The sequence below is a fragment of the Notamacropus eugenii genome, chromosome 5 (assembly GCF_028372415.1).
Source record: "Notamacropus eugenii isolate mMacEug1 chromosome 5, mMacEug1.pri_v2, whole genome shotgun sequence".
Taxonomy (NCBI): domain Eukaryota; kingdom Metazoa; phylum Chordata; class Mammalia; order Diprotodontia; family Macropodidae; genus Notamacropus; species Notamacropus eugenii.
In genome coordinates, this window is record NC_092876.1 from 51,418,152 (window position 1) to 51,440,534 (window position 22,383).

The window sequence follows — 22,383 nt, forward strand, 5'->3', positions numbered from 1 at the left end:
CCTGGTTGCTTCTATTCTGAAAGATTTTCCATCCAATACACAAATAGATTGGGCCATAATGATCAATAATAATAGCTAGCATTTCTGTAGTAATTTAAGGTTTGCAGAGTCCTTTTATGCATGCTCTCATTGGCTCCTTACAACAACTCTGGGAAGTAAGCACTGTTATTGTCCTCATTTTACAGATGAAGAAAGTGAGACCGAGAGAGGCGAAATGAGGTGCTCTGAGACTTTAGGCTAGTGAGCGTCCGAGGCAGGATTTAAATTCAGATCTTCTTGGTTCCAGATCCAGGGTTCTATCCACTGTACCATCTAGCTACCTATACCTAGGTATGGTGGAACCTCTCTGTCTACAACATAGACACTGAAAAAGCAAAACTGAGCGCTCAGAGCTCTGAGGATAGATAATTCTTTAAAAAAAATAAAATACAGCTTTTTTATTACTCTTTTTCAACATGACCATAGTTTCCCCTCTCCAGCATCCTTCCCCCTACTCCCCCGAGAGAACGAACCTATATAAAAAATAGTGTTTTTTAGGAGAAAAAAGAAACAAAATGACACTTGGATCCTCTCACCCGTCTTCTTTCAAGCCAGGCTCATTCTTGATAATTTTGCAACATTTACTTTTGATTTTTTTTTTGCTTGTGGTTCTCTTTGTTTACATTGTTGCAGTCACTGTATCTGTTGTTTTCTTGGCTTTGCACTGTGTAATGCTTTCCACACTTCTCTGTATTCGTCACATATGTTATTTGTTAGAGCACCAGGATTAATATTCCATTACATTTGTGTTCCACAATTTGTCTGGCCTTTCTCCAACTGGTGGGCTTCTACTTTGTTTCCAGTTTCTGCTGTCACAAAGTAAACATTTTGGTGCAGTATATGGGAATTTTCTTCTTATCAATGAACTCCTTGGGGTGGATATTTCATTACGGAAGTCTGCAGTTTGCCTCTTTCTAAGTGGCTTCCATCAACAAGGAGGGACCACACATCAGGAAATGTATCAGAGTAAAGCCGCTCTGTCCATGATGACGCGTATGCAGCCAATTCCATCAGCTGTAATTTAGTGAGACCCACAGTTCCAATAGCCAGTCATGTTTAGAGGCAGCATGCCCTAGTGAGTAGAGCACTAGAACTTGGAGTCAGGATAGACTTGAGTTCAAATCCACCCTCAGATTCTTCCTAGCCATGTGCCTCTAAGCAAGTCACTTAATTTCTCCTAGCTTCAATTTCCTCTTCTGTAAAAGGGGGATCATAATAACCACGTACCTCACAGGGTTGTTATGCAGATCAAATGAGATAATATTTGTAAAGCACTTTGTAAACCTTAGAGTGCTATGTAAATACTGGCTATTGTTATTTCTGCTCTCAGCCTTTGGGAGGAAGAAACTCAGGACAAGTCAGTAAAGATACTATCAAGAATTATTCTAAACCAAATGGGGGGGAAACCCAATGATTCCCCAAACAGCTTGTAGGGTATGTTAGGGTCAGGACACAGAACCACTCTCCTGGAACTCCTTTCTCCTCTTCTCCTTCCATCATCCTATACCATGAAAAATGACATCAATAATGATGACCCTAATGCCTGCACAGTGTATCAAACATAAGACCTGCAACGCTTCCACATATGACTTGAACCAGATTAAAGTATAATTGGGAAATATTCCACAAAGTAAATGAAAATACAATAAAACATAGAAAACACGACATTTTTTCTTTTGAGTATTTTGATTTTTTCCAATTACTTGTAACAATAGTTTTCAGCATTCATTTTTTATAAGACTTTGAGTTGCAAAGTTTTCTCCTTCCTTCCTGCTCTCCCTCTCCCGCAAACAGCAAGAAATCTGATGTATTATACATGTGCAATCATGTTAAACATATATAGGATATATATAGGATAACATGACATTAAAAAGTTTTTTATTTATAGACACCCAATTTTACATTTTTTTATCCTAATAGGAAAAGTAGTCTTCAACACAACAGTCATGTTTACTATAGTATGATATTAAGACTCAACTTTATTTGATCTTTTTTTGATCAAAATAAAATGTTCAGCATTTAATGTGTATTATGGACAAGAAGCCCAAATTCTTTAAAAACAATCTGATATAGGTTATACATGTACAATCATGTAAAATATTTCCATATGAGTCATTTTGTGGAAGAAAACTTGAACCCTCCCCAAAAAAATGAAAGTTAAAAATAGTATGCTTTGGTCTGTATTCAGATAGCATCAGTTCTTTCACTGGAGGTGGATAGCATTTTTATTGTGAGTCCTTTGGGATTGTCTTGGATCATTGTGTTGCTGAGAAGAGCCAAGTCATTCACAGTTCTTCGTTCGTACAGTGTTGCTGTTACTGTGTACAGTGTTCATCTGGTTCTGCTCACTTCACTCTGCATCAGTTCAATTACATGACATTTCAAAATGAAGTCAACATGCTGCAGCAGGGATTCTTATATACTACTTAGCCGGCCGGCCCCTCCTTCCCCGGTTTCTCTCTGAATTTGACATCACTGCCCTTTACCAACCCAAAGAATGTGAATCATCAAAGAAAGATAAAATCATCTTCAGGCTAAGTGTATTATTATTAACACCATTACTGTTGTTATCAGATAAGGATCTCAGTAGTAGTAACTATAATAGATTGTAATCTATATCACATCAATGTGATCACATCTGTCAAAGGGTATTGAGTAAACATCAACCAAGTAGATTTGGCCCATTAATTGCCCCAGACTGTCAAGATCTTTTGGGATCTCCTGTCACCAAATTTTTCAGTTTTGTCCCTGAATCTGATAAGCTACACCCCTTGTGTCTTCCTCCAAGTCCAAGATGAGTAATGAGGAAAGATGTTTTTCAATTGTGTTTACTCTTTGTGACAAATATACTCATGTGGTTTGCCATTTCCTTCTCCAGTTCATTTTACAGATGAGGAAACTGAGGTAAACAGGGTGAAGTGACTTGCCCAGGGTCACACAGCTAGGAAGTCTCTGAGGTCAGATTTGAACACAAGTCCTCCTAACTCCAAGTTTGGTGCTCTAAGTACTATACCTCCTCACTGCCCTGGGGCAGATTCTTGCATATGTTTTGCCGAGGAGAAAGTTGAAGTTTAGAGAGGGGAAATGATTTAACCTGTTATACCATCAGTTCTAGTGGTCAAATCAAATCTAGAACCCAGGCCTTCTGATTTCTTTTTTTTTTTTTTCTAAATTTCAAGACTGAGTCTTCCTATCTTGCCCAGACTGGAAGTTCAGCAGCCACTCATGGAGCATTTTCTGATATCCATCTTTAGAGCAACCTGGTCACCCTCTGTTCCCTAGGGGCTGCCATATAACTCCCTGGAGGCTGCCATATTGCTTAATATGGACACTTGACTGGCTTAGCTCGCTAAGGATCGGAACTCTCAAGTTGAGCTCAGGGTATCTGGCAGCCCCAAGGAGCAGGAATTATAGGTGTGTGCCACTAGGCCTGGCCTCACCCCCTCCTCCCCCCTGCTTCTCACTTCCAGGACTCTTTCCATTCCTTCCTCCCATTCAAATGTGGAGGAATTAGAATGTTTCTGTCTACATGGACTTTCATGTAGGTCTCCTGCCTATCAAATTTGACCTCTGTATACTACTCTAGTCCATTCTGAGATCACTGAACCTAGCCAAATCTCACTAGTCATTAGTAATTGTTAGATGCTTTGAGATCTGTGGAAAAGGCGGAGTCTAGACATTTAGGTGCTGGTTTGGTTACTAAGCAGAAAGCACCAATAATACTTTAAAAGCACAAGGGGTATTGGGGGTCTGTTTTAATTGGGCTAACTGATATCCTCTGGTAACTGAATTCCAGGACACCCGAATTCAGGGTGGCTATGAAAATGTCCCGACGATTGACATCCACATGAACCAGATCAAGTTTGAGAGAGAATGGCACAAGTTCCTGGTGGAATATATCGCGCCCATGACCGAGAAACTCTACCCAGGATACTACACCAGGGTAAGAACACGTCAGGCCCTGACCAAGAAGGATCACCCCTGCTGAGGCTCGAGAACCTACTAAGCTAATGCAGTAGGGAGGACTAAAGGATTTGGGGAGAGGGCTGGGTATTGGCCACCAGGGTGGAATTCTCTTCTCCAGCCCAGGCCAAGCAATAAAAAAGGATGCTCCCCCTTCCAGGAAAGCAAATGCAAGTCAGCTCTTTTCAGTACACTACTGACTGTCCATAGACCCACATACCTTGGGGGCCTCTGGATGACAACAAAGTTGCCTAAGTTTCCCCTTCAAGGATGGGGGTGCCCAACAACTGACTCTGCATTGAGTCAGAGCAGTTTCCTTGGTCTGATCCACTATTTGAAAAACTTACCTAATACCCTTGAATCCAACCATTTTTAATTAAAGTGGCTCTAGAATCAATCTGAGAATCTTCTCAACCAGATAATTTTAAATCTCCTTTAACAAAAGGTTTCCTAATGCCTTTCTAAACTAATGATTTCCTTAATAAAAAAAGAAATACTTTCCACCATCCAGCAATTCTTTATAAACAAAGAAAAATAGCCAAAGAAAACCAGCCAGGAACAGACATTATTCCTGGTAGTGTATACAGCATTCTTTACCTGTAGTCCACCACCTCTCTACCTGAGAGGAGGGACGACACACCAGTATTTTTATTCATTCATTTCTTCTGAGTACACCTATTGTGTGCCCAGTCCTGGTCAAATATTCTAGGGAATATCATGATACAGAAGACATATCCTTGTGGCTTTTACAGTATCATTGAGGCAAAGCATAAATAGTTGAATACATAACATCAGTAACTGATCAATAACTTGGGACATTACAAAACCATCTGTGCTAAGTCCCAAATGAGTTGTTTAAACAAGTGCCATAAATTTGAAGGAAGAGGCATTTTGTTTTTATCCTATTTCTCCCCCAGGTCATGTAGATGATTGACTTATTCAAAGGTTTTTTATTATAGGTACAGTGCGCCACATATAGAAGGCACTTAATAAATGTGCTTCTCCTCAAAAAGGAGGGGAATGATCTGTATGACCTTGAAAGTCCAGCTCTGAAGAGTCCTGGGAATTAAATTGGCCTGAATTGAATTTTCCATTTGCAGAACCCCATGTCTTGGGCTAGTGCTTATTTGCAAGGCTGAAAGATTATCTATACTACTTCAAAAGGAGAATGTGACACCCTTCTACAGAGAATGATGCTATAGTCCTAGCCTTCTGATACGTGTATGAAGAGATGATGTGGAGAAGGACCAAACTTCCTTATTAGAATGTCATTACATGCCAGGAAGTCAGCAAGGTCTGGGAAGATTAAGCACACCAGCCTCTACAATTCAATTCAATTCAGCAATTGATTATTTTTTTTAAAGATTTTTAAAACATCACCTAATTTTTCCTCAGTATCTGTCTCCTTCCCTTATTACAGTGAGCCATTCCATATGGTAATATTTTTAAAGAAAAAAATTAGCAAAATGTATCAATACATCAAAAAACTCTGACAATCTATACAGCACTCCGATTCCACCTCTGCAAAGGAGTAGGGAGAGGTATCATCTCTTACCTCTTCTTTGGGGTCATGTTCAGCAGTTTTTAATTAAGCTCCTCCTATGGAACAAACACAGTGTGCTAGGAGCTGGGGATCCAAAGAAAAGAAAATGAAAATATCCTTCTACTGAGGTATGCTACAGGTACCCAGAGAAATAAATGCAAAAAGAGAGTCCTAAGAAGTGAGGGGATCAGGGAAGGCTTCATGGAAGAGGTGGTATCTGAAATAAGCCTTGAGTCAGGAAGAGGAGAATCCTGGAAGCCAGCAAGTCATGTGCGTGATATGTGCTAGGGGACACACATATGCATATATAGTCTGTGATCATATATAGACTGTGATACATACTAGGGCACACACATATGCACATGTAGTGTGTGATCATATATAGTCTGTGATACATACTAGGGCACATACGTATGCATATATAGTATGTGGTCATATATAGTCTGTGATACATACTAGGGCACATATGTATGCATATATAGTATGTGATCATATATAGTCTGTGACACATACTAGGGCACATACATCTGCATATACAGTATGTGATACATACTAGGGCACACACATATGCATATATAGTCTGTGATCATATATAGACTGTGATACATACTAGGGCACATGCATATGCACATATAGTATGTGATCATATATAGTCTGTGATACATACTGGGGCACATGCATATGCACATATAATATGTGATCATATATAGTCTGTGATACATAATAAAAGCAGATAGGTCACTGTAGGGGAAGGGCCAAGCTAACTGTAAGTGCTGACCTTTGTGAGTGAGCCCAGAGAGGCAGCAAGGGAAATGGGGAAGGGGGTTGGGGTGACAACTAGCAGAGCATTTTTATCAAACCATAGAATTCATAGAGTGGGGCAGCTAGGTGGTACAATGGGTAGAGCACTGGGCCTGGCATCAGGAAGATCTGAGTGCAACAGATGCTTATTAGCTGTGTGACTTTGGACAGGTCACTCAACCCCTATTTGATTTAGTTTCTCATAAGTAAAATGGGGACACACCAGAGAAGGAAATGGCAAACCACTCCAGTATCTTTGCCAAGAAAACCCCATGGACATAGAGTCAGACACAACAACACAAATTCACCAAAGGCAGCTATAGGAAATCGCTCCTGAGGGGCAGGCTGCCAGCAGCTCAGGTTCCTACATGCCAGGCTGAGGAGCCAATGTTCTGGCTTTAGCTCCTCCCATCCAGGCTCTTTTGACTTCTGTGCTAAGGGCCAGCATGGGGCTGCCCTAACCCCAGCTCCTTTGTGGCAGCAGCTTCCGGAGTCCATTTAGGGAAAAAGTGGATTAGTCATTCTCCTCTGCTCTAGCTGTCTGAGCTTCCTCTGAGAAATGGTGGGTGGTTTTATCTCAACCTTCTTGAGTCTGTTTTTGTCCCCAAAGTCATGCCACCTGTCAGAGCCCTGAAAGTCAGGGCTTATTCTCCTTTGGGAAAAGCGTAAATTCTTTGTCTTTGAGAGCTCTCTCTTTTCAGTAACCAGGGACTTCTGGGAGGCTGGGATTTGGAGTGCCCCTCTGCAGCGCATAGCCACTAGGCACCAGCATCCTGAGCCCTGACTCTGGGCTTCCCAAAGCTCAGCTCTTATTTTATCTCCCCAGATAGAAAATCCCTCCTGGAAGGGATGGACTGTTTAAATTTTCCCCCCAATGTCTTGAGAATAATAGGTGTTTAGTAAATGTTTGTTGATTTATTGATTATTGCAAGGATCTGTACAGATGATACAGAGGAGGCCACTGTGGTCATTGACATTCTGCCCTGCTCTCTCCCCTACCTCCTGCAGTGCCCCCACTAGAAATGTGTGTCTGTTGTTTGAAATAGGACACATTCACCCCCCAAAAGTCAACACATAACCAAGGGGACCATGGGGCCTATTGCAGGAGCTGGGAATCTAGTACTGGGTAGTGAGCAGCGCTTTCTCTACTTTGCCCTCACCCCTAGGCCCAGTTTGATCTGGCCTTCGTGGTCCGCTACAAACCGGATGAGCAGCCCTCCCTGATGCCACACCATGATGCATCCACCTTCACCATCAACATTGCCCTCAATAGGGTGGGCATAGATTATGAGGTGAGAGCTTCCTGCAGTTGTAGCCCCTGGTGGGAGGGTAGTCATGGTAGAGGTCCATCAGAATATAACTTTGGATGCGGGATGTATGGGCAAGAGATAATGGCAGAGAAATCTGAAGCATTTCTGGGTACATTAGGGCTGGATTAACCAGGGAGGAAAAGGTAACAGGTCACAGTGGATGGAGGGGCCAACCGTAGAGCAGCAAGTCCTGTCTATGATCTGTACTAACTGTGTGACCCTGGCAGATCGCTGGGGACAGCTGGGTGGCACAATCACAAAGACCTAAATTCAAATCCTTCCAAAGATACTTACCTGTGTGACCCTGGGCCAATCCCTTAATTTCTCTGTGCCTTATCTGTGAAATGGGCATAATAAGAGCACCTACCTCCCAGGGTGCTTGTGAGGACCAAATACATTAGCATACATGAAGCCCTTCGCCCACCTTAATGTGCTATCTGAATTGGAGTTATTATTATCATCATTTATTACTGTTACCACTTAATCCCTCAGTGCCCTTGGCAGTTCTTTTAAGACTAAATGACTGATGAGATATCCATCTGCCCCCACTGAGGATTCCCTACACCAGTGGGATTGCAGGTCAGGAAACCCCCCCAAAAAAGGAAAAATTAAAATGGTTTTGGAGGGAGAGAGCCAGAAAGTTGGGGAAACATGTGGGTGGTAAGTTGATGGATCAGCAGTTGGCAGAGGAGCCTTGGAGTCCAGAATAAAGGGTCTAAGTATTCCTTGAGCAGTCTCTTGCTGTAACTAGTCACACTGGTTAGAATGTGAAGATATAACCAAAGGTTATGGGATTTCACAGGAAGGAGGCACCACTGAGGCCTGTGATGGATGGCCAGGACCACAGCATTATTGGGGGAGGGGACAGAGGGAGGGACTTGAGATAGACCTTGAAAGGAAGGTTAGGATTGGAACTTCTTTCCCCATTGATCCCCATCTTATGTATCCTAGGGAGGAGGCTGCCGGTTCATCCGCTACAATTGTTCCATTAGAGCCCCCCGAAAAGGATGGACTCTCATGCATCCAGGCCGACTCACCCATTATCATGAAGGTCTTCCAACCACCAGAGGAACTCGATACATCGCCGTCTCTTTTGTTGACCCTTAAGAGCCCAGACTTTGTCACTGTGGAACTTTCCCCTTTTCTGACCAGGCCAGGGGTCCTCCATGACTGACCCTTGGCTAACTTCGACTGAGCCTCAGGACTCTTCTTGTACTTCTTTGAGACTAAAAGCCCAGGATGGGAATTGGAATGGATTGCCTCCCAGTCGGCCCTCACATCATTTTCCACAGTGCTGTGGCCTGTTGACTCTGGGAGACACCCTTCGCCTTAAAGACTGCTCCTCCCCAGCATGGTCTTCCTGAGATGCTTTTCTCCTGCTTCTTAGGAACAGAGTGTCCCCCAAACTCTGCTGGGGACATTGTGGAGCTGAATAGACTCCAAAGAAGTTGACCCCAGTGCTGAACTAAGTCCTAAAAGGGAGCTCCCAGATCAAGACTGAACCTTGGAGTATCCTCTGGTCCTGGATCCCCATTCCTGGGCACCACTGTCCACTTCACATCCTCCTCTCCCCACTCAATTAGCCTGCTCTTCAGATTTCCTATTTCCTGTCACAGACCAAATCTGATGTGTAGCATCAAATCCATCTTTTGTCCTATTGCCCAAGGATGGGCCCAGGTGTTCACCGTCACATCAGCCCTTGTCAGGATCAAGGAGGCAGACAAGGAATCTATTTATGTTTCAGATCAGTCCCTGCATTGGCTGGTCAGCCTCTGAAGAATGGGGGACCAGGGCTGGTATTTACACACACACACACACACACACACACACACAGACACACACACACACACACACACACAACCACACACACACACACACAGAGCTACATTTTCATTCATTCATTCACTGACTGGCTCTTTGGCCAACATGGACAGTTTGAAATAAGAGTGTTTGACATTAAAATTTAACAAAACCAATAATGAGATCTTCTGAGAGTATGTATGTATGTGTGTGTGTTGAGTGCATTCCTTTTAAAGGGCTTTAGCTAGACAGTTAAAAATGCAGGGGTTGCTATGCTGGGGAGTTAGGGACATTCAGAGGAAGTCTTTAATCCCACAAGGCTGACCTCAGGGAACACAGCCATTCTCAAAACAATCCTTGGCACTGATGTTAGAGACAGGATGTTATTGTGCTGACTGAATAATTAAATTCAGCTACTACTGAGTTTCTCTACTAGTACTACTAGTTCTCTACTAGTTCCTCTATTAGTAGAGGAAACTCTACTAGTTTCCTCATCTGTAAAGTGGAGGAGGGGTGGCCTAGGTGGTCCTAAGGTCCTTCCAAGGTTTTTTTCTATGGTGCTGCAAATCATGTCAGTGCCCTGGATCTCAGTTTCCTCATCTGTAAAATATAATAATAATAGCATTTATATGGTGTCTATTTTGTGCCAGGCACTACGTGAAGCACTATATGAATATTCTTTCATGGGATCCTCACAACAATCATTGAAGGTAGGTGCTAGTGTTATCCCCATTTTAAAGTTGAGAAAAATGAGGCAAGCAGAGGTAAAGTTACTTGCCCAAGGTGACACAGCTAAGTGTCAGAGACTGGATTTGAACTAGGATCTTCCTGATTCCAGACCCTGCACTCTAAGGTCCCTTCCAGCTTTAGCCCCTATGATGCTATTTCACTTATCTTCCCTGGAACTTAGTTTCCTCACTTGTAAAATGAGGGAATTCGACCAAATGGTTCCTGAGGTCTCTTTTTGGCTCTAGATATACTCTGTGCTGTGTGACTAGGTGCCTAGCCCTGTGCTGGATGCCGTGGAGGGAATCCAAGATCTCAAAGAAGGAAGGAACCTCAGGGGCCACAGAGTTCAACCTGTCCCTGACCAAGAATTCCTTCTCCACATCCTGACAAGCAGTCATCCTTCCAGTCCTCCACTGAGGACCTTCTGAGGCAGTCTACATCACTTCTGAATAGCTTGGATTATTAGGACATTTTTCCCAACATCAAACCAAAATCCGTCTCTCTTCCGCTCATTGTTCCTGCTTCTGGCATCTGGGCCCAAGCAAAACAAAGCTAATCCCATTTCCTCATGATGGTCCTCCAAATACTTAAAGTCACTGCTCATAGTTATTTATATGTAGAAATATAAATCACCCTCCTCCCCAGGCCTCTCACCATCTTCTTAAGGGAAGGGAGAGAGGGATGATTGGAACTGGTGTCCTTCCTGCTCCCAGGCATCTGCTGGTAGTAAACAACAGGTGAACAGGAAATTCTTGAGGAGCAATAGCAGGTCTCTTGTCTGTCTATAACCTCTATCCATATTTAGCTGGGAAATGACTCAACCTCTTTGGTATTTGGTATTTAATAATTTCTTCTGGAAAATGGGGACAGTAATCTTTGATCTACCTAAACCCTAGATAAAGCCTGAGTCAGATGGTCTTTTGAGTCCCTTTTGAAATGAGAGAGAGTTTGGGAGTAGACCAGGTGGTCAGCTAGGTCACCTGAGACCATGGGTTCACCTCTGCAGAGTCTGGTTTTTTTTTTATTCTACTCAGGGGTGGATCGGGCTCAGGGGAGCTGATTCATACTGAGCAAACTCACAAGGTCCTGATTTGTAACCTAGAGTGCCAGGTTATGAATTTATAGTGGAAGCTATGTCTAGTAAGATAACTGCAGAAGGCAGGAGACCAGATCAGAGGTCAGAAAGTTGCTCAGTAAGCGTAAGATTATAGAACAAAGGGAATGAGATATTTCCAGCAAGCTGCAGTAGCCAACTCATCTTCATTTTTAAAAGGTTTGTTGATACTCTTTAAATTGTATTTTCCAGTGACTCACCCTTCCAACCTAGAAACCTCCCTCATAACAAGGAAGTCAAACAAAACAAAATCAATGCATTGGCTGTGTCTGAAAATGTATGCCTCATTCCACAACTGTAGTCCACCACCTCTTTCAAAAGTATCACCAACTCATGTTTTTTTTTTCCAATGGAATCACAGGGCTTAGAACTTGAAGGGAGACTTTTTACAGATGGGAAAACTGAGGCTCAGGAAGACAGATTTTCTTTTCCCAGGTCACACAGCTAGTGAGTAGCAGAACCAGATTTCCCATCCTGGTCTTCTGGCTCTAAACCCGGGTGCTTTCCACCATGTGAAGGCTATAATAAAAATGAGAAGGCTTAATAAAAAGACTGTAATAAAAAACCCAAAAACTTGACAATAAAAAATAAACAACACTTCTAGAGTGCCCTAAGGTCTGTAGAGAGCTTTGTGCTAGGTAGCTTTGTCCATAGTGCATCAAACCTGGAGTCAGGAAGACTTAGCTTCTGAGATCAAGTCCTGCCTCAGACACATATTAGCTGTGTGACCCTGGGCGAGTTACTTTGCCCTGTTTGCCTTAGTTTCCTTATCTGTGAAATGAGCTGGAGATGGAAATGGCAAATCACTCCAGTATCTTTGCCAAGAAAACCTCAAATGGGGTCCCAAAAATTTGGACATGACTGAAGTGACTGAACTCTGTAATATATACTATCGCATAGTATATATTATAAATGATACTACATAGTATATGTAATACATAGACTTTTTATATATTTTATTCATATATTACATATAAATACATGATTAAATATATTTTGTGTAAAAATATATATAAATTTATTTATATAAACATATTTGTACATTAATGTAATATAATTAATATGTATAATTATTCATATTATATATATAATTCATATATAACAATATTTGTAGCAAATATCAACTAATAGGCACTTGGTACAAATATTATCTCCATTTTGCAGCTGGTGCATCTAAGGTTCAGTGGTCAAAGTCACTCAGGCCGGTAGTCAGATACAGTTAGGACTTGAACTTGGGTCTTCCAACTGCTGTAGTCTGGATAGGGATGTGGGGGTGCTGAGAACCCCAAAATCCAAGGGTCCAGGGCAGGGGTCTGCCTCCAAAGAATTCGACCACTCAAGAATTTCAGTCCAAGCAGCGAGTTTATTGTAACACCAAATAGAGGCTGGCCAGGCTCCTGGTGAGCCTGGGGTATTTGTGATATCAGTACAAGCAGTCCAGATTTTAAGAATCTGCACATTTGATGAGAATAAGATGGATATATTTGATATAGAAAGACTGTTGGAAGACCTGGATCGGATCTAGGAGTGGCAAGCAGCCTGAGGTGGTCTGGAGGTAACAGAGAAAGGGAGACCCCCTGGGATTAAGGAGTGTCAAGGAAGCTAGCTAAATCGTCAAGGTGGGCTGGGGTGGGCGGAGGCGGCCGGAGGCACCAGGGATCTGGGCTGCTGGAATGTAGGGGAAAATTCAGGTGCTTTTCCTTTTTGGGGTCCGCATCCTTTTAGGGGTTCAGGTTCCATCCCCATCACAACTGTGCATATTTGCATAAACTTACCAAACGCGTGCTGATTTGCTCCAAGGCTTCCCTTTCCAGGGCGGGTGGGGCCTGGAAGCCAGTCCTGGTCAGGCTCAGAAGGGTTTCTTTCCAGCGCTGCCTCGCCCTTGACAATCCCAGAGCAAGCCGGGGCCCCGCCCCTCGAGGAGGGACTGCCTACTCCTATTCAGAACTACGACTCCCAGAGTGCACGGCGGGCCATGATACCGACGTGCCCAGCGGAGCCGCAGAGCCTGGACTAGAGGCCGAGCCCCGCACGCGCCGGGGTCGCTCTGGACCCCTTCGGAGTCCGTGAAGATCTTCCGGTCAGGGAGCGGGAAGTCGGGGTGTATGTGTGGTGGGGGCGGGGAGCGGACGACGCGCCCCTCCCCTCCACGGCCTGACGCGGCCTGATGATGTCACGGCGCGTCATGGCGGCGGCGGCAGCCCGAAGAAGGTGAAGGTGAGTGAGCGGGGCGGCGGCGGCGCTGCTGGGGGAAGGCCGCGGGGGCCGGCGGAGAGCCGGGGCTGAGCCCCCGACCCCCGCCCGCATGCCCCAGCCTCACGGCCCTCCCCCGGCCAGGCCCGCGCCCCCTCTCTAGTCCTGGACCCTCCCCACTCTCCGACCGCCTCCGCCCCCATGCCAGGTCCCCCCCACCCCATGCCAGGCTCCCCCCCAGGCCCTTTTCCCTTCGTATCAGTGCCCTTCCTTCGTGCCAGGCCCCCCTCCCCTCCATGACAAGGTCCCTCTCGTCCGTGCAAGCTTCTTCCCCCTGCCCCATGCCAGCTCCCTTTCCCTACATGCTAAGCGTCCCCCCTCTTCTCCATATCAGTCTCCCTCTCTTCCCCAACCCCATGCCAAGCCCCCTTTCCCCCATACCCGTGCTCCTCCTCTGTGCCAGGTCCTCCCTCCTGTGTTCTTCCTTGGGCACATGGCATGCCCATGTGCCCACCTCCATGCCCAGGTGTGTTGTGATGCCCCAGGGTTAGTGAGCTCCTCCAGTCAGTCCCTGCCCTTGCTCTCCACCCCAGCTTGCTGGCACGTGTCCTTGCCAGAGGCCTTTCTGAGCCATCCGAGCCCGGGGTGGTTTTTGTCTGGCGTCCTAACCCTGCCAGAGGAGATTAGAGGAGCCTGGCCCCCGCCCCAGCCTCGGGGTGACCTCTCCGCCTTTGCTTCTTCCAGGTCTGGGGACTGGGCGGATTGAGCACTGCAGCCCGGGAGGGTGAGAAATGCCTGGATCCTTCCCTTCTTTTCCAGGCCAGCAGAGTTCATGATGTCAGCCTTGTGAAAACCATCCACCTCTGGAAAAGTAAGTCTTGGTTTCTCTGGGCCTGTAGTGCCTTAAACTGTAGGGGAACAGCCAGCGGTGGCTGCAGGGGCGACCCTGTCCCGGAGGTAAACAAGATTAGGAGAATATCAGAGATCCAGTGAGGGACCCCTTGAATTGACTCTTGGCACAGGGAGATTTTGCACCAGAACCCATTCTGTCTTTGGGAGAGAAAACCAAGTTGGGTCAGATCTTGTGTCTACTTCCGGTATTTGGGGCTTCCACCGAAATGTTATTTCACTCCAACCAAACAGAACTGATCTAGTGTGTTGTGAAATAAGGAAAGCAAGCATGTAAATCTAAAATACGCCCTCTTTGGCAGAGGTCTCTTTCCTGGTCTCTCCCTTCTCTCCGGTGCTGGGACTCTTCATCTTCTCCATAGTGTTCATTTCCTGACTTTGGCTGGAAAACCTCTCCTTCATCTCCATTCTTTTCATTTTTTTTCCGTTTTAATTTCTCAGCTTCTCCTTCTCTGTCTCAATTACATTGGTGTGGACGGTCCTGTGGATCCTTTTTTTCTCTTTTCCTGCTAGAAGTTGCTCTGCATAAAATTGGGTAAGAAAATGGTGTGAATTCAGGCCTTGCATTTCATACCCAAAGCCACATGAGAGATTTTTGCTTCATTCTCCTTTCTACATCCCCCAAGATACCTAACTGACCTCACTTAAACTCAGATCTGCCTGGGGGTAGATCATGCTCGTGGCAATTGAGATGTAGATTTGGGTTTGTTTCTGGGCTGTACTTAGACAGACCTTAACTGTTCCAATGAAGCCCTCTTTAAAGTGAAGTTGAAATGGCCTTGAATCAGGTAGGGTTTCAGACTTCAGCATAATTTTATCATCTAAGCGGTGTGACAGCCCTTGGTCTGTAGTAAACGTGGCAATAGTGATTCCCTAGCATTATGAACAGATCTGACCCATCCATGACTTAGTAGATATTCTCTAGAGAGTGGCCTGATGCACATAGACATTAAATGATCTGCCCAGGGCCACCCAGTTAAGTTGTAGTGGCACAACTTGAATTTAGATCTTTCAGACTCCAAACCCAGCATATTATCTATGGCACCCAGACTTTCTCTCCCTCCTGAAGTTATATGACTGTTATCTGCTTTATGCCCTAGGGAAGGGCCCCACTTGCCTAAAGCCTTGGTGGAAGTAGGTCGTTCCTAGGACCTTCCTCAAGAGCTGAAAGGGTGGTGTTGGAGGAAGTCAGGGTGGGGAGTTCCAGAGCTAGGGAAGGGAAGGTTTGTGTCCTTTTGTTTGTTCTGCCACATTCTTGGCTTCCTTTTTTGGAATAAATTCATGCTTGAGATCCTGAGTCCCAAATGTCAGGTGAAATGGAGCCAGTTAGATTTCATGGAAATTGGGGAGTTGAGGAAGTCAACATTTCTCCTGATTAAATAAATTTGTGCCAGACCAAGACTTGATTGGGTTGGCTAGGATAGCCAAGGGAGCGGGAGACACTTCCTATCCCAGGTGTTAACAAGATCAATTGAGAGCAACAGTTAGGAGCACCTGGAGGACATTCACTGCCCAGGAGTGAAAACTCTTAGGAGTTGTACGTTTTTTCTCATTCTCTTTACATCTAAGAATTTTCCATTTTCATTGAGCTGCTTTCATTTCATTTCCTTGGATAACTCATCTGCCTTTTGCTTTTCACTTGCCATATACTAAAACTTCTGGTTTCAAGCCCTTAAGTCTCACAGTCACCAAAATGTACCTCATTATAAATGCTGACTAGTTTTCAGGTAACCCACTTCCAGGAAGTAGTTTGTCCTCTGGGCAAGTAAGTATTTAGATCCTATAGGGAAAGTTGTTTTATTACAAGCCTCTCTGACTTTAGGGATTTGTCTCAAGGCCAAGTATTGGGTTGATGGAGATGGGGAGGGAAATAGGTTTTAATACTCTGGAATTTGGGTGGTAAATAAACTTGGGAAGGGAACCAGAACCTTTTAGCATTCTTTCCGTGTGCCTATTTTCTTGCTCAGTTGTGTGACTTTTTGCCATGTTGGCCTGATTTTTCCTACAGAGTGGGTGTAGACTGTCCAGCCCTTGCACAGCTGTGAATACTACTGCTGTGGGCTAAGGACTTGCATTCTGGAGTCTGATCACACAACAGGCCTTTGGCCCTTGTGAAGTGGAAGAGTGTGGCTTCAATTTGTTTCCAGTTTTCTCTATTCACCGGTTTTCTCCTTGGTCAGTCTCCCTTGGGTGACTTCCAAGGTAAAGAAGGGAGACCCCAAGGGAAGAAACAGTAGTGGTGAGTGGAGTGGTGTCAGTCGAATCCCCTCCAGGAGTCCATTCTGCTACCATCCTCCTTGCCTCAGCTCAGGCTTTTTCTCATCTTTTCACACGACTTCACTCTTTCCATCTTGTTCCTTCAAATGGATTTTGGCAATCTCTTGTCATCTATTCTTCCTAGATGCTCTTTCTAATTCTGAGAGAGTTTCTTACAGATGCTAGTGAGCACCACTGATGCTGCTGATACCACAGTCACAACTGCCTGCCCCCCCATTCCCCTCACTTCCCCCCCCCCCCCCCCCGCCGCTCCCAACTAGGGCATGGCTTCAGACTGTATTTCCCCATCCCCTGCAAGGTTGAAAGCCATAATGGGGAAGTGCAGCAGCTGGCAGACATTGGATTGGCAGAGGCAGGGGGCCCAGTAAGAGGGGCATTTACCTGCTGGGTATCAGAGGTAAAAGGGTATACTATCTGAAGATGTCTGCAGTGGTTATCACAGGTCCTATCCCCCATGATTGGGGTTCTGATGGGCCTTGGGAGTCCTTGCCATGGTATCTGATTGGTCTTTTGTTTTTCCATCAGACATCATTTGGGTAGTCAGGAATGCAGCTTCTGGAGCCAAAGCTGAATCATATTAGTACCTTTATAAAGAGATTCAGTTTGATAGGCATTTATTGCCCTATGCCACAGGCAGATTGGAGAGTTCCCACTTTCAGCAGCTTAGTTATGCTGGAGGAATATGGCATGTACGAGTAAATACAAGGCAGCTTGAAGGTGGAAAAAGTGCTAAAAACTGAGAGATTAGGAAAGGATGACACCTGAATGAACCTTGGAAGCACCAGGAATTCTTAAGATGAAGACATGAAGAGACAGTGAGTTATTCCAGTCACTGGGGGCAGTGATGAAATTGTGAATTCAGGCAGCGTCTGTTAGGAGTCTGGCAGATGTTGATTGGAGTAGGGTTGTGCTGGGCTAGAGTGCTCACTGAGCACACTGGCCAAAGGTGACTAGCAGTTACTAGACTCTGGTGCCATAGAATCTTGGAGCCAGATCAGGCCTCCAAGGTCACCTGACCCATCCCATACCTATATCAGGAATCCCTGCATAACATGCCCAGCTCGGGGTCCTCTAGCCTCTGTACAAATGCTAGTGATGGGCAAATCCATCTCCTGAGGCAACTCTGCTCCTTTTGGGTAGCTCTAGTTGTTAGGAAGCTTTCTTTCTGTCCAGCTGAAGTCCCTGTTGCTTCTGTCCGTTGGCCCTGGTTCTGTCCTCTGGGGCCAAGAAAACAAGTCTTCTGTTTTCCTCATGACGATCCCTTTCAATGCTGAAAGATAGTCATTTCGTCCCCTGTAAATCTTTTTAGGCTGAACACCCCTGGTTCTTTCAGTTCATCTTCACTCGGCATGCCTTTGTTGTTGTTCTGGCTGACTTCCAGGAGGCCACTGCCACATGTTCAGAACTGGCATTTCCCAAAATCTATCCCATAGGGTCCGACCAGGGGGCAGGATGTGCTGTGATTGACTTCTCTTTTAAAGCAGTCTGGAATCCAGCATCACCTGTTTGATGTTCTGACAAGGCATCCATCTCTCCCTTTTGTACCCGGAGCCCAAGCCCAGGACATTTAGGCCCTGTAAGGCCCATCTTCTTAGATCTAGCCCATTCTTCCTTTCTCTTGATCTGTTTTTGGTTCCTGCTGCTGATGTGCAGCATATTAGTTAGCTTTATGCCCTGTGCTGCAGGCCGTTCTGTCCCAAGCACAGACATTGAACAGAATGAGAAAGGCCTCAGAGATGTTACATGTCTCTGGGAAACCAAATGGCTGGGCCAGGCTGGGTGCACAACAGAGCTTGGACTCCTTCATCCAGCTGTTAGGAGGAAGGCGGCCCCTCTGTCCAGAGGTCATGTGTCTTCTTTCCTAAAGGCATTACTGCTTTCATTAATACCAAATCACCTCTGTGCAGATCAGAGAAGGCAGCTATTCTTTTTCTCATTTGACAGAGCCTCTCCTGGAAGCTTAGGGAGTTTATGTTTTGCTCAGAATGCCCCCCACAACGTTCTGGCAGCTGAATCAGGAGGCTGAGGGTCTTGACTTTAGTTTCTGACCCTGCACATTAATTTTACTTCTGGTCATCTCCATAGTCCTTTCCTCAGGTTTCAGCTATGATCCTCTGATCTTGCCTTTCCCATGTTCTTTTCACGGTATTCTCTGGCATTGGAATGAAGGCTAAGATCAAGCAGTTGGAGGATAATTTTGCTCTCTGCTTTATGTAAAAGGATCAAAGAGGAGTCTGATCCCTGGAAATAGTTATTTAGGTCTCCTTCCTCCAATCCAGAAAAAAACCACCTAAAGCTATTTGATATAGAGCACCATGTGGTGCAGTGGAAAGATGACTGAACTTGGGATGTGAGTTCAAATCCTGTCATCACTTACCCCTTCTGGGACTTTGTACAACTCACTTCACCTCTTGGGTCCAGGTTCCCCTCCTGTAAAATGAAGGGGTTGGGCCAGATGTCCTTGGAGGCCTCTTGCAGGAGCATGGGGACGTGTGGCACATGGGCCTCATGGACTGTGTTTTCTCCGCAGCGCAATGTCCCTGATCTTCTCTCACTCCAGCCCCACTGTCTCAATCAAGAAGGACAAAAGACACATGGCCGAGGTGAGCGCATCTCCACTCAAGCACTTCGTCACTGCCAAGAAGAAGATCAACGGCATTTTTGAGCAGCTGGGGGCGTATATTCAGGAGAGTGCTACTTTTCTAGAGGGTAAGTTGGGTCTCTGACTTAGTCATAGTGACGGAGTCCTGAGTGTTTTATTCAGTCCCCACAGGATGTTTGCTGCCATTGTCAGTCACAGGGCCACCTCTTGTGGCCTCATCCCCAGACTTATTGCCAGAATTAAGCAGATTCTAGCCTCATGAAGGGGGACTCATGAGAGCTTGGGGTCGGGGGGCGCTTCATTTGACTAATGACGTAGTTAATGGCCAGAGACACTTACCCAAGGCCACACAGCGGTAAAGAGATGACCTGGAATTCAAATCCAGATCATCTTGACACAAGATCCAGTATTACACTTTACCAGTGAATGAGCTTCATCTTAAAAGCTAACTTCTAATTTGGGGACAGTTTCCAGTCCCAGACTGATCAGGGAGAGGCCTGCTGACTCTAAGGATTCAAATTTGGACAGTTAACCCTTTTGTGTTTCCCTGTCCTCCCCCCAATCTCCCTGCGCTGGCTGTGCCTGCTGTTAGTCAGGATCATTGACTTGAGTTGAAAGGGACCCTGCAGGTTCCAGAATCAAACCCCTCTTCCCCAGGAGGACCCTGGGTCACAGAGAGGTGGTCTTACCTAATCAGGGTCACACAGGTGGTAACTGACAGAGCTAGGCTTTGAAGCCATGTCCTCCTAGCATGTAGAAAGAGTTTTAAATGTGCCTCTGTTTCTCTAAATGGATCGCGTTTCATTAGCATGGTCTTCCTTTGTAAAGTCTTGCAAGTCAATCACTAAATCTAGTCTGTTGTCAGCTGCCTTTCCTGGGATATGAGAGGGTTGCACTAGATGGGCAGTGAGCAGGCTTTATCAGTCCCTGTGCACCAGGCACTGTGGTAAGCACATAAAGACATTGCCTGCCCTCAGGGAGTTTAATCCATTAGACAGTGCACAAAAGGGAGCTGGAAAACCAGTGGGGGTGGGGGATGGAGACACAATTAGTGGTAGACCAGGATGGGGAATGAAGGGCTGACTGACCCAGGAGGAGCTCACCTATGGGAGAAGGCACAGGGAGATGTTCTAGGAAAGGCAGCTGAGGCAAGATGGCAAGACACAGAGCATCTCCCAGTGTGTTTTCAGTCTTACCATTCTCTGGTTCCATTGGATGAATGAGTAGAGCAAGGGCTAAGTTTAGAACCAGAGGACTTGGAGTCCAGGCCCACTGCTGTTTACACCCTCTGTGACCTTTCATCTCTCTGGCCTTCACTTCCTTGTCTCTAAAGAGAGGAAGGAGGGGCCAGAGGGGTGACCTCTGAGCTCCCTTTGGCTCACAACAGGTGCTCTGGGCTATAATCCACACATTGGCAGGATCCCAATGCCACCAATGGGGTCCTTCAGTCCAGCTCACACACCAGCAGTGAGTGCTCCATAGCTCCCCTGAAAGCCTTTCTTTCATTATTCTGATTTCTTATGAATTCTAGGTAGCCTCCAGGTTCTCCACCTCCTCACTCTCACTACATGACTGGTCTGCCCCTCTTCTGATCACTTGGAAGTTTTATCCAGTCTTCGTTGGTGTAAGAAACTTCCAGGGGAGGAAGTCCTTCCACTGGTGCAGAGGTCACTCCTTTGTACCTTATAGTCTTAAGAGATGCTCAGGCTGCTGAGTAAGAGGTTAAAAGTCTTTGCCATGGTTAGCCAGCCAGCATGAGTCTTGAGCAGGGCCTGAGCGTGTGAGTCAGGAAAGTCTTGGGTTCAGATCTTGCCTATGATCCTTTTTAGCCGTGTTACCTTGAGAAGCACTTGTCTTTCTGAGCTTCAGTTTCTTCATCTGTAAAATGGGCACAGTACAATCAATAGCACCTACTTCACAAGGTTACTAAGAAAACGCAAATGAGATAATGCTTGGAAAGGGTTCCTAAACTGGAAAGCATTCTGTGACTGCAAAAGGATGTCCCTTGTGAATGTAAGTCGTTGGGTGTTTGCCACAGCCAACTCACATCCACTCTGGTTTTCTGTTGCCCTTTGAATCACCTGAAGTTTTGATTCTTAAATCCTCTTTTTCCATACTTCATAGCCATGCAGCATCCTAGGGGGGATATTGGTCTTTAAGAGATGGGATCTTGGGGCAGACAGGACTTACTGAAAACACTGTGTGATTTGCCAAGAATCATCCAGCCTGTTGTTCAGCTGTTTACTTCTGGGCCCAGCTTATTGTCATAAACTGCTGTGGGTTTGAGGAAGGCTTTTGGATCCTGCCTCCAGGGATGGAGCCTTCCAGGTGTTTGTCTTATTGGAAAGCACTGGACATTCTTAGTGGGAGGGGCTGAAGAGCAGTGCCCACCAGACCCCAGGATGCACTCAGAATCATCCTGGATTAATGGCGGGATGGGGGACGTGGTGATGTTGGACGCTGCTTTTATGAATTTGTTTTTAATGAAGCTCCTGGAGTCCAGCCAGGTAGATGTTGCAGAGGCTCTAGGCACTGCTGTCACATCAAGCACACACATCTATAAAAAGGAGAAACGTCTGACCTGGGGTGCGTGGGCTGGGAGAGGGGGCTGGCTTTTTGACTTCTGGTGTGGCCAGCTTAATGTTAGCAGTGAGTCAGGTGTGCCAGGACTGCCAATTAGCATGTTTCAGATGCTTTAGCAGCGTGCAAAGAATCTGGGGTGTGTCAGCCTGATGGTATGTCAGAGCTCAACCACTTGGGAGTTGAGTTCTGCACTCTGCTAAGAATGAGACAAGCCTCAATTCTTTTCCCGTATCTGCTTCTGCCTCAGTTTCTCTGTCTCTATCCTTACTGTCTCGCCTCCTCTGTACTTCTGAGAAGTAAGATAACAAAGGTGTAGAAGGATAGAGAATTTCTGAAGCCTCAGAGCTTCCATGTATCGTTAATGTTTTCCTTCTGGAATTGTTTGGACTCCCTGACTCTTTGTTTTATTTATTAGTAAAAGCATCCTGTCAAACTGGAAACTTCACAGATCCAGGCCCAGAGCTAGAAGGAATTTCCAGGCCTTCTGGTCTTCTTTCGCAGAAGCTTGTATTGCGGCCCG

General features: G+C 45.5%; 2 protein-coding genes and 1 long non-coding RNA gene across 6 annotated transcripts in view; 2 read left to right on the forward strand and 1 right to left on the reverse strand.

The window, feature by feature from the left end:
* The window catches only part of PLOD1 (procollagen-lysine,2-oxoglutarate 5-dioxygenase 1), a 46,399-nt gene extending 36,764 nt beyond the window's left edge, over positions 1 to 9,635 (forward strand). Inside the window, exons 17-19 of the mRNA XM_072608895.1 lie at positions 3,836 to 3,982; positions 7,513 to 7,638; positions 8,608 to 9,635. Of these exons, the coding sequence (XP_072464996.1) occupies positions 3,836 to 3,982; positions 7,513 to 7,638; positions 8,608 to 8,763 (429 nt within the window). The 3' untranslated portion in view covers positions 8,764 to 9,635. The remainder of the gene's footprint in view (positions 1 to 3,835; positions 3,983 to 7,512; positions 7,639 to 8,607) is intronic.
* A 1,791-nt stretch (positions 9,636 to 11,426) lies between these two features.
* LOC140504223 (uncharacterized) lies at positions 11,427 to 13,364 on the reverse strand. Its single transcript, XR_011967005.1, has 2 exons — positions 13,075 to 13,364; positions 11,427 to 11,818 (listed from the first exon to the last, which is right to left on the reverse strand). It is a non-coding gene; the product is annotated as an uncharacterized lncRNA (long non-coding RNA).
* MFN2 (mitofusin 2) overlaps positions 13,292 to 22,383 on the forward strand; it is a 33,252-nt gene continuing 24,160 nt past the window's right edge. The window contains exons 1-4 of one of the 4 annotated variants that reach the window (XM_072608894.1): positions 13,372 to 13,516; positions 14,237 to 14,363; positions 14,843 to 14,936; positions 19,209 to 19,387. In XM_072608894.1, coding sequence (XP_072464995.1) covers positions 19,213 to 19,387 — 175 coding nt within the window. In that variant the 5' untranslated portion in view covers positions 13,372 to 13,516; positions 14,237 to 14,363; positions 14,843 to 14,936; positions 19,209 to 19,212. Of the gene's footprint in view, positions 13,517 to 14,236; positions 14,364 to 14,842; positions 14,937 to 16,409; positions 16,641 to 19,208; positions 19,388 to 22,383 lie in introns of those variants that run through there. The other 3 variants (XM_072608891.1, XM_072608892.1, XM_072608893.1) reach the window with 3 other exon arrangements.